Here is a 15,607-nt window from a genome sequence, read left to right as displayed (position 1 = left end):
TCAAGATCACTTTTAAACTCCTCAAAGCCCCTTTAAGCATTGGGCAAAATGTTTTGTTTTCTGTACATAACTGGAAACATGTTGAGCAAAATGACCATTTTAACAAAATTCCCCTGGTTTTTGTAGCTTGCTGAAGTGGTGACTCAATGAACTGCAGTTTCAAGCACTTCTGCTCACCACAAGTTGGTCTTGAGTCCACAAAATAGTATGCCCTGCTGACTGCTGCATCCAGTTCAGACATTTGATGACATCAGCCAGTTTATTGTATTTTCCTGGCATCATCATCTGACACAATATCAAAAACAGCTCCCTGCTCGATAGCAGACTTTTTTCCCCCCACACCATGTTGAATTATGTATCAGAAAAGGACCTCAGTGTGTGAAATAAATATCAGCATAGCTGTGCCTATAAAATCCTTAACCCCAACACACACATACACCATAACAGTAAAAAAAGAAATGACTATTCAGATGACATTCAGAGACATTCACTGAACCAGAGCAGCGAATAGGTCAGCTTAGGCATATATTACACGTGTGTGGTGTAAATGTTCCTCCAAACTAAAGGAAGCAGCAGCTCTGCTTTAATTAAACTTTGATTCACATTTCTGCCCACATCCCTGATAAAATGTAGCTTTTGAAATGTTTCATCATATTAAGTTGATCTAGTGAGTTAATAAAACAGAGCACTAACACAAAAAGAAAACTACAGAAGAGCAGGAACACACTTCCAACACCTTTCACTCAGCCACACTTACATCTCATTTTCAGAGAAATTAACCGAAAGTGAAAACATGGCAGAAAGCAGTCAAATGTGACAAGTGGCATGTGGAACACAAAATTGGATTCAATTAGTTTGCTGATTTCAACTCATATCTGCACCAGCCCCCAGGCAGGAGCAGTGATATGCATTATGGGCAAATGGAGAGCAGAGATTTTATGCAGCGCAACACCTTTAACAGGCAGCTGCTTGGAGACGGGTGGAGGGGTAATGTGGTTGGAGCTTGAGGAGAGCTGGGAGGGTGGGGGATGTCTGATAGCATCTGTAGTGCCTGGTACAAACAAGCTGCTGGGCTGGCTGGCTGGTCAGTATGGAGGCAGTGGTGGTGGTCGGGCTGATTTTGTGCATGCATGTGTCAAGATAACCACAGAGAAGGAGTCTGACTTAAGGCTGGCATGCCGGCACTGATGTGTGTGTGTGTGCGCGTGCGTGCTCAGTACTTTATGCATGGCTGAGTTTTGGATTCGGGCAGCTCCTATCTCATTTGGTCTCCATCCGCAGACCTTTCTGCTCATTTTCAGGTGTGGAGGGGATACAAGCTCAGGCTGAAGGAGGGGGGAAAAAAAGAAGACGTTTCTGAGTCCTAGAGGAGTGCGAGTCCTCAGCCTCACTCTGTATTTTTATTTCAGAATGTATGAATGTAGAGTAGAAGGCGAAAAACAAAGTATATTTTTGCTCCTGTGTGTGCTCCTGTGTGTCAGTGTGTAGGTACAAAGGTTCTCTGTGGTGTGTGACCAGCTGTGGGAGGTGAATAATAAGGAGTCGTGCCTCTCCAGCCTCCTACCATCATTACACTCATTACACCTTTTATTGGGCTGGGAGAGCTGTGAGTGTGTGAGCGAAAGTGAAGCCACACCAGAACCCGACATTTAAGAGCATGATCCAGATGTGAGAGTGACTGATCCTCTCCTCTGCTGACATCTTTATCTATTGTGGGCACGTCCTCGGAGACGACAGCCCTAATGTCCTCAGGCCTCCATGACACATCAGTTCAATTAGCAACGCAGACCAAAACACACTTTGTCAAACAAACTCCCCACTCGCTAGTCTTTCTCTCTGTCTGCGCCTCCCAACCAGTCGGACTCTGTAATGAAGTCGGCTAGAAGCAGGTCTCCTGGCTACACACCAGTGCACACACATGCATGCACACACACATGCACACAATGACTAACACTGAACAACACAAGAAAAACACTAACTGTGTTCAGCCATCAATCTGCCCACACTACACTGAGTACTTAACTTTCCTTTCACAGTCTGGCTGCTGGAGTGAACCTCTGGCAGGTAAGTGGAACAGCTCTTAGTGTCATTAAGCAGCTCTGCACATCATCAGCACAGCATGCCCCCTATTTAACTTATTTAACTTTTAAAAGAAGAGTCAAGATGTGCTGTTCAGCCTAGAAAAAAACCCTCTTTTTGATCCCAGGATGTGAGGGATATTTGATGTACTTTACTGTAAAAAGAGGGAAACACCACACTGAGTGAGATCCACTTGAAGACCGCACATCTCGGAAGCAAATCGTCTTTCTTCTGATGCTAGGAAGTAAAGAGAATACCAGAACGCCACTTACAGTTGAGATGAAGAACTTGAATCTGGGTTTGATCTTTTGTAAATTTTGTCTGATACAGTTAGCCCTGCTTCAGCTGCTATGAAATATGCAAAACTTCGAACAGACAGGGTGCTGGTTTGGTTCAGCTTTTAAAACGTCCATGTCCTGTATGAGGCTCTTTGCTTGTTTATCTTCCAGGGCACTTTAACTGTCTGTCTTCAGCTGTCCTGTTTCAAAGGCAAAAACTGCTCCATAAATGAACAATGTGAGTTGAGGATCTTCTACCAGTGTTTTGTTTGGGTCCGGTAGATGATACATGAGCGCCTGCTGAACACTTATAGTCTATATGTCTACAGTCTATACGTCACCTGCCTGAATACATTTATGCAACACTACTGTGGCCACTGGTAATGTTCCCTGGATGACTGAGTCAGATGCTGAGTTTTCAGTGAGTGTATTTCCATTATCAGTGGCATGTCATTTCAGTGCTCTAAAAGCCGTGGCTCTGTATGAAGACTGTAAATGCCTAAGGATATGCCATGCAGTGATTTCTTTTGGTGTCTGTACCTGCTGCCATATGAAACAGAGATAAAAAAACATATTTAAACACCATTAAAACTGTTATCCATGAGAAGACCATGATTTCGAGCTGCCCTTTTTATCGTAGAAGCTTGAGATAGTGTTTGTTATGATTTGGTGCCTTGGTTCACTGCTTTCTCATCTAGTGTCAGAGTTTCTGTCAGAGGGCAGAACCAAGAAGTCTGATAAAGTTAAAAGAGAGTTCAGTACTTTGTTGTGGGAAAAAAGACAGTTTCAGCAACTGAAAACGCATTACTGGCTCTTTAACATTGAGAATTTATTTATACATCTAGAAAGCAGCATTTATCTGCAGGAATTTCCTATGCTAATCAAAAGATATACAGCATTAGCTGCTACAATATATGTGGCAATGCAATCCCTATTTATTTATAAGGAAGGATGAATTTATGTTGCTCTCCTGTGCAAATGTTTTCCTGTAGAGGGAGTTGACCTACAACCATTGAAACTTAAAAGAAGAGATGTCTAAGTGTCAGAATGTTGGTCTGTTATTGTCTGTAAACATCAGTGTCTGACCAAAGGGGGCTGTATGTTGGCACCAGTCTTGTAGGCGTAAATAGGACTCTGTATTTAGAAGCCTCTGGTTGGTCTCTGGTGATAATGTCAGAGTACAAAGAATGAGGTTTAATCAATAGTTATGTAAGGGAAATTGATTTATGCAAAGGAAGATTATTTCAAACAGCATTTCAAGGAAGTAGTGGATAACAGCAAAGATAAGACCTCAAGGTCAGTGAAAGTGGATTATTTTTTTAAGAAAGGGATTTTTTATTTTACCAAATATAAATAAACATTTAGAGCACTAACTGTTCTAACAGATTTTTGGTCAAAAAATGCTTAAAAGAAAAGATACTCTTCACAGGAACTAGGTTGTTGTTTAGAGATTCAAAAGTGAGATACAGAGAGGTGTGCCCAGAGGGGTGACCAGGGGTGGCACAGACTCCCTTTGAGATCCAGTTGGCCAACCCAAACCTGAACCCAGACAATTGGTTTCAGTTTAAAGCATGGACTGTAGTGAAAAAAAAAAAAAAAAAGGGCTAGAAAGGTTAACACAAAAACTGCTCCCCCTGGTGACTGGCTGCAGGATAGGTAAAAAAAAATCCATCTCCCCAGCCATTCCAGATGGGCTGTGTTCAAGTTTAAAAAAATCAATAAATTGTAGAAATGTTTCTTACATTGAATTGTTGCGGTGATATGAAGATATTATTTGGCTGCTTCGTATTTAAGTCCTTTTTTTGTTCTGTGTCTCGTTTTTATTAGTCAAAGAGGTTAAAAAGGCTTTACGGCACGTTTAACAATAATTGACAGCTGGCGCTCTTCTGTATTATTTCTGAGATTGTAAGATATATCAGGAAGGAGAGCCAAGAAGGGATTAAACTCTTGAAAGAAAAACAAAAAACTTTAGTTACCCGGCTCCACTCAGATTCTCTCAGAGTCCTCATCGCCTCTACTGCGCAGACTCTGGCTGCACAATGGCGACGACTCCAATGGGGGTGTTTTGACCTCAAAACCATACAGTGGTAAAAGGCAGAGCCACGCTGTCTATTGTTTATACAGTCAATGATTCAAAGTTGCTTTATTTCCTGTGTTGGGAACATAAATTGCCTATTTGATGTACGAGGTTACTGGTGCTTCTGCAGCCATGCCTCAAGACGACACTTGAGCAACTACAGTTTTTAACACTTCTGCATGTGCTTCATATTTTAAGACAGGAGGTCACAGCTCGGTTAAGACAGATTGGTGATGGTTTCTACACATTTCAATGTACCATTGCTTCCTTTAGCAATATTTTGAATGTTGACTTTTAGACACATCAGCCCTCAAAGAATCCAGAATAATTATATGTAGTGCTTTGACACTTTACTTTTTATCGTCAAAACATGCAGGTTGTACAACATTTATGACCATTGAATATTTTTAAGAGAGAAATGTTTTTGGGGCGTGTAAACTCACACACACTGTGTGATGCCAGCCCTGCACCTCTTGAAATGCCATTGTTGCAATGTATAATTTCTGTGCTAGCAGCCCCTTCCTTTGCCTTTTGTTTGAGGATTAATTTCATGGAGACTTGTTTCTTGAGCATAAGGAGGCTCATAGTTAGACAAATATGTGAAGAGCAGAAATTGAAGAAGTCAAATATAGACTCCACGTAACCTCAGATACCTTGTACACAGTGCAAAGTGGAATCTTTTCTCAGTTAATTCGGCTCCTAAAGGTCAAAACAGTGTTGGTTTCAAAACAGAAAACTGAGTCACTATTAATATTAGTAGATTAAAGCAATTTTTTTGTCTCTTGCTTTTATGCTCATGTGCAATTATTCTTTCCTAATCAAGCTGGCATTAAATCCTCAGCCTTGATAAACAGTGTGTGGGATCCAACATGGTGTGTGAACTGCATCAAAAGGGTTTGAAATAGGGAATTATTTCCATTCAAGCAGCTCTACAATATGCCTTCTTGTCCTTTTTGTATTTTAATAACATCTCTTACAGAGGCTAACCTTTGTTGAAGGTTAGTGTCTTTGTTAGAAAATAAAATAGTTTTTCATCCTTATTCAAGGTTGGCTGATCGAGCTCACATCCTCAGTCACCAGTCAGGAGCAGAAGGGGTTAAATACTGCACCCATTGCACTCAGAATCACCACTGTGGCACCGCAGCCAAACACTTATTTATTCCCAGCTCAGATTTTTCTGATGGCTCCTTTGGGGGTTCAAACCTGTGATGCAGATACGGAGGAAGGTGAGCGCAAGAGCTGCACCACGAGGACCTGGACTCAGACTGATGAAGCTGCAGACTTGTGGCCTTTCGCATCAGCAAAATGAGGCCCAGAGTGCCTCCGGACTAAATACTATTATGATAAGACCACTTCAGCTTAAGGCAATGACATACAGGGCAACTTCAGGGCAGGTTATGGAAGTGTAGCACCTGCAAAGTTTGCTTTTTATTCAAGCGTGTGGCATCATTTAATTTGAAGGGACTGCATAATAAGTAGAGGCATTTTTGTCTCAACTAGAATGTCCTTGACCTGAATCCTTGCTTGTTTTATTTGAACTCTTTTGTAACAAACTGCTGTTAGCTACCTGTGGTGAGGGTATAAGCTTGGAAAATTTTGCTCCAGGGATCAATAAAGAATCTCAAGAAAAAGTAACACAAAATTGAATCGATGTTTTGCTCAGCAATTCACTCTTACAGCATGTTAGGAGCGTTGACCTGAGACCACTATCTCCAACTTCAGTCCAGCTTTGTAAACTTTTCAAAATATGTTAAAAAAAGTTGTTATTCCTCCGTAAGTCTGTGCTTGATTTTTCTGTATAACACCAAGCAGATGTTAGCTCATCGCTGTCGATTAATGTCTGGCAAATGCCTGAAGCTGACCGCAGGTGGCTGCTGGGATATCAATCCTGACAGCCAAACATGAAAACACACACAGATACTCACGCACCCACGTCTAAGACAAACTCTGTGTTCATCTTTTCAGCTCTCAGCAGGGTGTCTAGTGTACAAAAAAGTAGCTGTGATGACAGAAGCTGCACCGTGTGTGTGTGATAATGTGTGTGTGGTCTCCTTCTGTTTAATTAAAGCGCAGATCTGTCCGGGGGAAGAGAACACAGACAGATGGCACATAAAAAACTCAATCACACTATTTTTGAGAGGAGGGGTTGATGAAATTAAATGAACACATTCCCATCATCCTTGATCTTCAAGTGCTGCATACAAATTTATATCACTCATTTTATGTTAAGGTGCACCGCATAACTGTTTCCTGTCTAGATCACTTGAGCTTTTACTTTTTAAAAGCTTGAAGCCCACTGAAGCGATTGTTGCATTACATTAACAGCTGTGCCATTATTTGAGTTGTAAATGAAAGGCAGTAATTGTTTCTGTGATCGGGATAAATATGCGGCTTAAATACAAGCTAGCCAAGCTATAAAAATGAAATCTCTCTTTTGGAAGAGAAAGGTGTCTGTGAAATCTGTGAGTAATTACAACTCTGATAGCTGACACGGCCCCAATTAAGTCCATTTTGGAATGTGTGGAGACAAGGATGTTTGATGAGAAGACCAAACAGAAAAAAGACGAGGTGCAAAGTCTATTAGAAGAAGTGGAAAAGAATCAACAGTGGATGAAATTATGGTGTATGAGAAAAGATAAACAGCATGCCATCTCCTCAAAAGTGTAGCCAAAACATTTGGAGCTCCTCCTACTAATCTGCTGCAGTAGAAGTCAAAAAGCCTGCCCTTCCATGAGAGCAGATGGGACATCAGTCAAATTTTTACAATCAAACACAAATCAGACACATTTTTTATTGATCGTAGTTTCAACTGTATAGTGAGTTACTTTCTTTAATTTAATTTAATCAACACCAAAATTAGTTGTGCAAGTTATTTGGTGATAAAAGAAATTATAATTCTGAGGTAAAAGCTCTATTCGAGCTGCAGGGCTGGGACATATTGTAACTTTTGAGAGATTTTATCCAAAGATGAAGATAGATAACATTGTGCAGAATAAAAAAACAGGTAAAATGCCCAAACACACCTCATTTGTAGTGTAAGACAACAGGCTAATACGAGCACAGCAGCATTTGATATTTTTAGGCTCAATGTAATTTTCTATAGCTTCAAGTTGCCTCAAAATGATACAATGTCAACACATATGATAGTATTGAACAGCACAAATCTTTATCAAAAACCCCAAAACTGATTTAGGCATTCAAATATCTTTAACCAAAAGCAACTTTAATCAAAACAGGGTGAGGCAGGGCAAGCTCTTAGGGTTGAATGATTTACAGATAATCCAGAGAGTTGTTAATATAAACAAAAGGAGATGAACGAAGAAACAAAGTATCATTTTGATAGTTACATGCCGAAGAATTAACACTGCATTCACTCGCTTGAAGTCGCTGCATTTCATTTTATTATTTTGCTGCTCCTGCTGTTTCTTTACACTCAGCTCTCCATCACAGCCTCTACTCTGCTAACTCTTCTCATCAACAGGTCTACAAACAGTGATTTTTTGTCAGTGTCTCTTTAAAGTGGCTTTGAGAATTAGCTAGTGTTTTTCCACGATAAAGGCTCTGCTTCCCATGAGCACTTGCACCCACTGTCGTCAGGATGTAACTCTTCCCAAGGCATGTGTTTGTTTTGAGGCAAATTAATGGCAACTGGATCTTCTTTTTAACATTACTTTTCTTTGTTCAAGAATACTTTTTACCAGATACAATGTGTTGTGTTAGTTGTTAATTTGTAGTTACATAGTGCTATTGTTTGAAATATGACATTGTTTGAAGTGTGATTTAGGAACCAGCTATTTTTAGTGCCTGTCTGAGACGTGCCTGTAACGTGTAATGTTTGTGAACCCTGGCTATGTACTGCTGGTGCACATCTACCAGTGTAACGTTAATCACTCCTGTCTAACCTGACCAGGAAACTGAGAAAATAGCATTTACAAATAACATATTTTGGTGCTGGTAATCTCATTTTTAATTGTAGATTACAATCAGGCATATATAAAGAAGTGAGACATTTAGAAGATCACTAAAAAAGTCTTCACAGGGACTTTAAGAACTCACATGTTTCAATTCTGTCCTTTGCAGGGAGACTGACAGAGGAGAAGAGAGTAAATGATGCTACCTACTGGTCCTGAAATGTGGCATGTCAACAAGGAGCTTCAGCTCGTTTACCTTTTCTGCTTCAGCTCTGTCTAAAACGTGGGAATCAAAAATAGTTGTGGCTATAACTAGGTATTAGAAACATCATCATTAGATTTTTTGTTGGCTACAAATTCAGGCATTCTGGTATCTGGACAACTCTCCATCCCATGAGGATGCACATGTATCTTTTGTGGGCACATTACCTTCTGTGGCATAAACAGGGACTGCAGGTGATTTGTATTTAAATATTTGTCTAATAAAAAAATGGAAACGTTGATGGAAATGACTTTGTTATGATTACCTCTGAAGGAGGTTATGTTTTCGGGAGAGTTTGTCATTTTGTTTTTCTGTGAACAACATAACTCAAAAAGTTACCAACAGATCTTCATTAAATTGTCAGGAAATGTTCAAAATGGAATAAGGAAGAAGTGATTAAATTTTGGAGGTAATCTGGATCACCATCTGGATCCAGGACTTTTTTAAAGGATTGTTTATCATTGCGAGATAGGGCCGTTTTCACCATATGTATATATAACTCCACGATAAATGGTGGGATTGCGTTGCAAAACAATTCAAGACAACGTCAGGATAATTTCTGATGGATGTAATAGTACGATCCAGATCCAGGCAATATTCTGGATACTAAGATCCGAAATATGAAATATGTGCTGGGTCATCATAATTTTCAAAACTGTCAGGTGAGAAATTCTTGTACAAACCTGCAACTAACACCAAATTGTAGCAGACAGTCTGCTGAAAGGGAGTATAACATTAAAGTAGGACTAAATACATACACAGTATCTTGCTGGAAGATCATGTCTGTCTCTGACACTCTCATTTTCCTCTCTTTATGTTATGCTCGTGTGCGTTTATGATGAGGGTAGTGGACGAATACTTGTAGAAAAGTTTCCAGAGACTATCCAGTTGTACTTTTCTAGACATATATTAATCCTTCAGCCAGACCCAACCTATCTTTGGAGGAATGACCTCACTAAGAGAGGAAAGTCTCACATCTAATTAGGTTCATGTACACTGCTGTCAGCTCCTTTAAGTTCACAACAGCAGGATTTCTAATTAGACGGTTAAATACACTAGAAAGTAGAAAATCACGTTTTTGATGGAGCACTAACATTACAAACAGTTTCTAAGTAACACACTCTCACTTCAGGGAATCCTGACATGACACAGTAACAGCTCCTGCCTCACTGTGTGCAAATGATTAGGAGAATAGAAGAAAAACTGTGAAAGGAGTCATACTGAAAACCAACAAAAAGGTCACTTAACCTTTTATCCCCAGAAAAGTCTGATCAAATCAACACAAGAGACCAGTCTTCTGTAAACTGTAGACCTAAGGGATCATTAAATTGGTAAGTTGTGGTTAGTGGAAGGCACCTTAACCACATAGCCACCACCTGATCTTCAAAGACTCTTGCTCCTCAAACTCCACAAGAGCAAGAAAGCTTTCGGGAAGGGGAGTATTTTGGGTTCATTTTGTACAACAGCAGAGGAAAACCTGTTGTCTGGATTTACACACGTGGTCAGAGAGTGAAACAAACACACAGAAAGAAGGAGTATGGCTTTTGTACATGCTGCTCCTTTGACCTTTCCCACTGATCCATCTCAGCTCTCTGGTTTTCACTTCCCTGTCTGTCGTCACTACAAAACTGCCCCCCTTCTTATGACAGCACAACGAACTGGCCTCACATCTCCTCTTCAGTCAGCCTGACTCTTTGCTCCTGACATAAAAAAAATACACCCACAGCTGCAGACAGTCACACAGCGACTGTCTGCAGTTGGAAACAGTGATGACGATGCGACTCAGACTCCCTCGTGCACGTCGTCACTCTTCTCTGAACTGAGCTCCTGAAGGAATGCCGCTGCATTCCCAGGATGCTTCGGTGAGGATAATGGTTGCTGTGCAATGACAGAAATAAGACAGCTGCCATCTGAAGGGAGTGTGTGCATGTGTGTGAAAAGGAGAAAGAAGAAGTGGGTATTTGCACGTAGCTGCAGATAATACGCTGTGAATGCTAAATTGCTTCTTAATGGGAGGTCAGTCTTTTCATTTGTGTGTTCTGCAGTGACTAATGTGTCATGGGTAATTATCAGATATAAGCTCTTCAGGTTGCAAGGTCTGATGTGGGATGTTTCATAATGCTGGCAGAGTGTTATTTAGCTTCACAGCAGGCCATTACACAACCAGTGGGTTGAGCTCCTTTTTTTCAGCTAAATGTGATTTTGTTCGCTTGGTTTGGCTGATTTTTTAATTTTATCCAACAGCCTACTTTAATTCAACACAGTGCATGCACGTATCTGATTATTTAACATAATTCTAAGTGTCATGAAAACCTGAGTAATCTATATTCTTAAAGACAAGAGCATCACTGAGGCTGGGATTCCTTCAAATTCAAACAAAAGAATTACATGCATGGTTTAACTCCTGTGTATTGTTTCAAACTCTAAACCAAGACCGACCGTTTATAAATTACTGAGAGGCTTCTCCTTTAACAGTCCAGTCTATTTATTTATTTATATATTGCAAAGAAAACTTCGTAAACACAAAAACCTTTTAGGATCTGACACATTCACAAGACCCTGACCCACATTCTTTAATCCGTGTAGAAGAAGAACACGAGGGGCTACAGCTATCATGTTCGTTCTCTCTTATTTTAGCCAAGAAGCTCTATGTATGTGCCTGTGTGTGTTTGTGTGTGTGTATGCAAGCATGTGAGTGTGTGTGTGTGTGTGTGTGTGTGTGTGTGTGTGTGTGTGTGTGTGTGTGTGTGTGTGTGTGTGTGTGTGTGTGTGTGTGTGCATGTGTGAAATAGCAACAGAAATAACACCAGCTTCACATAATTCTGTCAACAAGAATGCTCATATTTCAACACATCCTTGCATCATCCGTGCTTTGGAGAAAGCTTTTGTTGCAGAAAATAAGCCTATTCATATGTGGGGTGATTACTGTGTGTGTGTATGTGTATGTGTGTGTGTGTGTGTGTGTCTGTGCGTGTGTGGTATTAAATAGGTCTTGGTAATAAATCTGATGTCTGCTGCCACTGTATAAATATAGCCGGGGGATTTGGTCGTGTTAGATGTTCCAGTTTCATCACCATGGCCTGCTCGTCTCTTCTGAGAGGCTGGAGCTGAGCTGCTGAACAATGAGCCGATGGAAATGAAGACGGGTTTAAGGAGAGTGCACCAGTGAAAGGTTATTGTCTCGCGTGACATACCTGACCACACCCAGGACAGTCGTTGCCGTTCTCACAGGTTCTACGTCGTGATTGGATCCCGCCACCGCAAGGCACGTTGCAGCGTTCCCATGCCGACCAAGCTGACCAGTACACGTGGGGAGGGCAGGGCAGGTGTTCATTACAGTACCTGTGAATGAGACCAGAAACTCAATAAGTCAAACAAGTCTATTAAGATCAAATCTGAAGGTTCATGAAGTAGTTTATGACACAATATAACTTTGGTGGAGCAAATTTATCCGTCTATTTTCAAATTTGTTGGTGAACCCCTAAGTCACTTTCTTGGCATCCAAGAATTAGATGTTGAACCATAAACAGGAAATGTTACACAACATTGTAAAGACAGATCTTACAATAGAAACTGGTTTGTACTTTTAAAGACGTTGTAATAATTCACAGATGTATCTTACTTTGGGTTCACTCACTGGAAAATGTGTAAAAAAATATTATTATCATATTATTAGTAGTTAGTCATTGCTTTGTAGAGGGGTTACATATAAAACTGTTTCTAAAAAGCTTATTAAAACAGGAAAAAAATGTAACACCAAGAAAAAACAAAAGCATTCATAGAAAAATAAGATTCTAAAAATGAAATAAATTAATGAGGATCAGTGTCCACCCACTACATTTTTTTGCACCCACAGCTTCAATTTATAGGCCCCCCACAAGCACTAACTATTGTGGTGGGCATATATTTTGGATTCTTCATGTTGGCTTTAATCAAAATAACACTTAAAAGTAAGGATGTTCCATACCATTTTTTTTTTTCAGACTGATACCAGACCAAATCTGAAGGTTAATGAAGTAGTTTACGACACAATATAACTTTGATGGAGCAGATGAAACCATCTATGAATTTGTTGGTGAACACCCAAATCCTTTTCTTGGCACCCAAGAATTAGATGTTGAGCCGTAAACGGTGAGTAGTCCCTCTTGAGTACTCACTGATACCGAGTTCCGATACCATTTCCCCTTTTGATACATAAAATTTAAATCAACAGTGACGGATCATTTTGATCCAAGACAGCACAGTCACTCTGCTATTAAGTCTAAAACAAAACAGAAAAATCTCTCTCTGAGTTAATGATTTTAAAAAAAAAAGATATTTAAAAAAATATATTCAACATTAAACACAATAAAAGTAACAACTGTCAGAGTTTAAGTATTTCTTTATAGTAAACTGAAGTGCAAAATAAAACAGTTTAAATGTAAACTCTCCCTGGTTCCTTCATGTTCTCTGAAGAGGACCTGATACATGTACTGTAGGGTTGCAAACTTTGAGGCAGAGAGATATGGGACACCCTTAGTGGGGTGTGGTGGTGGTGGTGGTGGTGGGGTGCGTGTAGAGTCTCTCACTACACAGTACAGCGTGCACGCACTGGGACTGAGTCACACGACCGAAAGCACGTAAGCGCTGCAGGCATAGGCTGAACCTATGGCTGCCTACCTGTCAACTGAGCGGTCCTAGTGCCTGTAGTGTACAGTTGGCCATTCAGGCAGGCAGCCAGACACACAATGCATGGGGCACAGAGAGAAAAATATATGCATCTAGCCTTTACCTAGGCAACCGGGACAAAAACGACCCGTACGGGACACGCCTCTTTTGGCTGAAATACGGGATGTCCCGGCTAATACGGGGCAGTTGGCAACCCTAATGTACTGTGGTGTTAAACCACAGCAAAAAGTTGCAACTACTGGCAAGGAGGACTTGCTTGATGTAAAATTGTCTTGCCTTGAATATCAAGAGCATTCACGAGTACCGATACCTTGAAAAAAGGCAGCCTGGTTTTGGTACTCGCCCATCCCTACTTAAAAGGGAACATGTCTAAGCAATAGCAGTTGCTCACATCTGAAAAAATTACTATTAAAAAAACAAACAAAGAAAAAAAAAACTAAATTTGGCTGGCATTTCCTCCACCATTGCACTTTGAAAGTTTACATTTATTGTCTAGTATCTTGTTCCATCTTGATTTCTATTGGTTGGGCTGAAAAAGCTGAAAGTCACTGGCTAAGTACAAAAAATGAGTGTTGCAGGTGAAGAACCCTGTAAGTGGACACAGGCCCTGAATATACTTTACTCAATCAATCAGCTTCATGGGTGCATTTTAACAGTCTATCTAATAAGACGAGTTGGAGCTGTGAGCTGTGTACGTTTCAACATCATTCACTGATTGACTCAGTACAGTTTCCAAAACATGAATTAAACCTTGGTGGACAGCCCAAGGTTTATTTACACATCCCTGCAAGTATAATTGCCAACCCACGAAGCATTTTCTTTTTTTTTTTTTTTTTGTGGAAAAGACTGTGACCCCAATCGATGAACTATTGAACAATCTTTCCTCACTCTCTGCCTCTATAGTGTCAGGTGAAGGGTGTCTACGCACACCCTGCAAGAGTGACAGAGAGAGATGCTTGGGAATACTACCCTCCTAAAAAAACAAAAACAAAACAAACTCTTGTTTGACTGGCATTTCATTTTAAGTATGAACCTTGATTTGTCAACTATGCAATATTCTCCATGCAGCTGGTTTGTTCTAATATTCTGCACTGCAGTCCTGCTTCAGATTGTTTCCATAGATCAAATCAGAAACAGTAAGCCTTGTCCACTCGTGGTTCACCCACTGTTTCAAGAGAAATGTGATTAAATATTGTTGGGAGTTGTGTTTGCAGGAAACTTTCTCAAATTGGCATATGGAGGAAATATCTATATGCATTCATAATCCATGCAATATTTTTTCATCCTGTATAAAGCAATGCAATCTGCCTTTACATACTCAGGAGAAGAACAAGCCTCAGCCTCAACAAGCTGGCAAGAGAGATAAAACGGCATCAAAAGCGTGTGTTGTTTTCTTTTTCTTTTGCCATTTCAGGGAAGGATGTAATAATTACAAGCTGTGAAATATGTTGTAAGTGTTCAGAGAAGAAAAAGTTGAGAAGTCTTACCACAAAAAATCTTTTAAGTCACCTGAAAGTTCTCACAACAAAGATGTACTCCTGTCATACATAGCAGCAGCGGCAGCAGCTAGCATAGCACTAGAAAAAGGTGGTGCAATATTTAATCTTGGTCGAAGATCAGCAGAAAGTTTACCAGCGACAACCCAAAACTAAAGCAATTAATTCCAAGTCACTGAGCTTACAGCATTTGAGACTCAAAGGAGACATAGAGGTTTTTGCTAGCTCATGTTGTTTTTGGATCAGCTGCTTCCTCACAGACATTTTCCTGCCTGCCTTGCATGAAATGCTCTCTACACACACTCACAGTCTGATCAGCTGTGTCAGTGACAAGTCTTACTCTGGACACATGGACTGATGTGAGTCTGACAGCCTGCAAGCTAGACAAAGACTAAACTGACACATGATGATCTTTAAAGGCTACAGCTTTATGTGAATCAAAAGAGACAGGGAGGAAACTGACCAACGTTCTCTCTGCTCTTGTCTCTGCCAACTTCAAACGGAAATATTTGTTTCTTAAACAGCTTCACACTGCCCACCAGCTAGTCTATGAGCAATGCCTTTTTTTATTTGCTGCAGAGGAGGTGTTGTAGATTGTTTTAGAGTTTTTTTGTTACAGACCTGAAATCAAAACAATGAGCTGAAAGACGTAAAAATACTCCATAGAGCTAAGGACAAGTGTGAAGTGAGGTGGATTTGTCCAAATGAGTGATCCTTTTGACATTATTGCACTAATTTTGTGGGGAAATAAAGGAGAATACAGCCTCAGGTAGACCCCGGTGGAAACTAGATCAAGGGTCTGCAACCTGTGGCTCTTTGACTCCTTTGCAGTGGCT

The 15,607-nt window shown here is 40.3% G+C and overlaps 1 protein-coding gene across 3 annotated transcripts in view; it reads right to left on the bottom strand.

Annotated features, from left to right (window-relative positions):
* The window catches only part of sema5a (sema domain, seven thrombospondin repeats (type 1 and type 1-like), transmembrane domain (TM) and short cytoplasmic domain, (semaphorin) 5A), a 180,541-nt gene that overhangs the window by 42,491 nt on the left and 122,443 nt on the right, over positions 1–15,607 (bottom strand). For all 3 annotated transcript variants that reach the window (XR_012599841.1, XM_074693390.1, XM_074693391.1), the window contains one exon: positions 11,802–11,949. Coding sequence is in view for 2 of the 3 variants with exons in the window: in XM_074693390.1 (XP_074549491.1) it covers positions 11,802–11,949 (148 nt within the window). In the remaining variant the exon portion in view is untranslated. The remainder of the gene's footprint in view (positions 1–11,801; positions 11,950–15,607) is intronic.

This window comes from Halichoeres trimaculatus, unplaced genomic scaffold, assembly GCF_033239565.1.
Source record: "Halichoeres trimaculatus isolate MK-OKI-2021-1 unplaced genomic scaffold, fHalTri1.1 fHalTri1_scaffold_18, whole genome shotgun sequence".
NCBI classification, from domain to species: domain Eukaryota; kingdom Metazoa; phylum Chordata; class Actinopteri; order Labriformes; family Labridae; genus Halichoeres; species Halichoeres trimaculatus.
The sequence above is the reverse complement of the archived record's forward strand: the minus strand, read 5'-3'. Positions and strand labels throughout refer to the sequence as shown.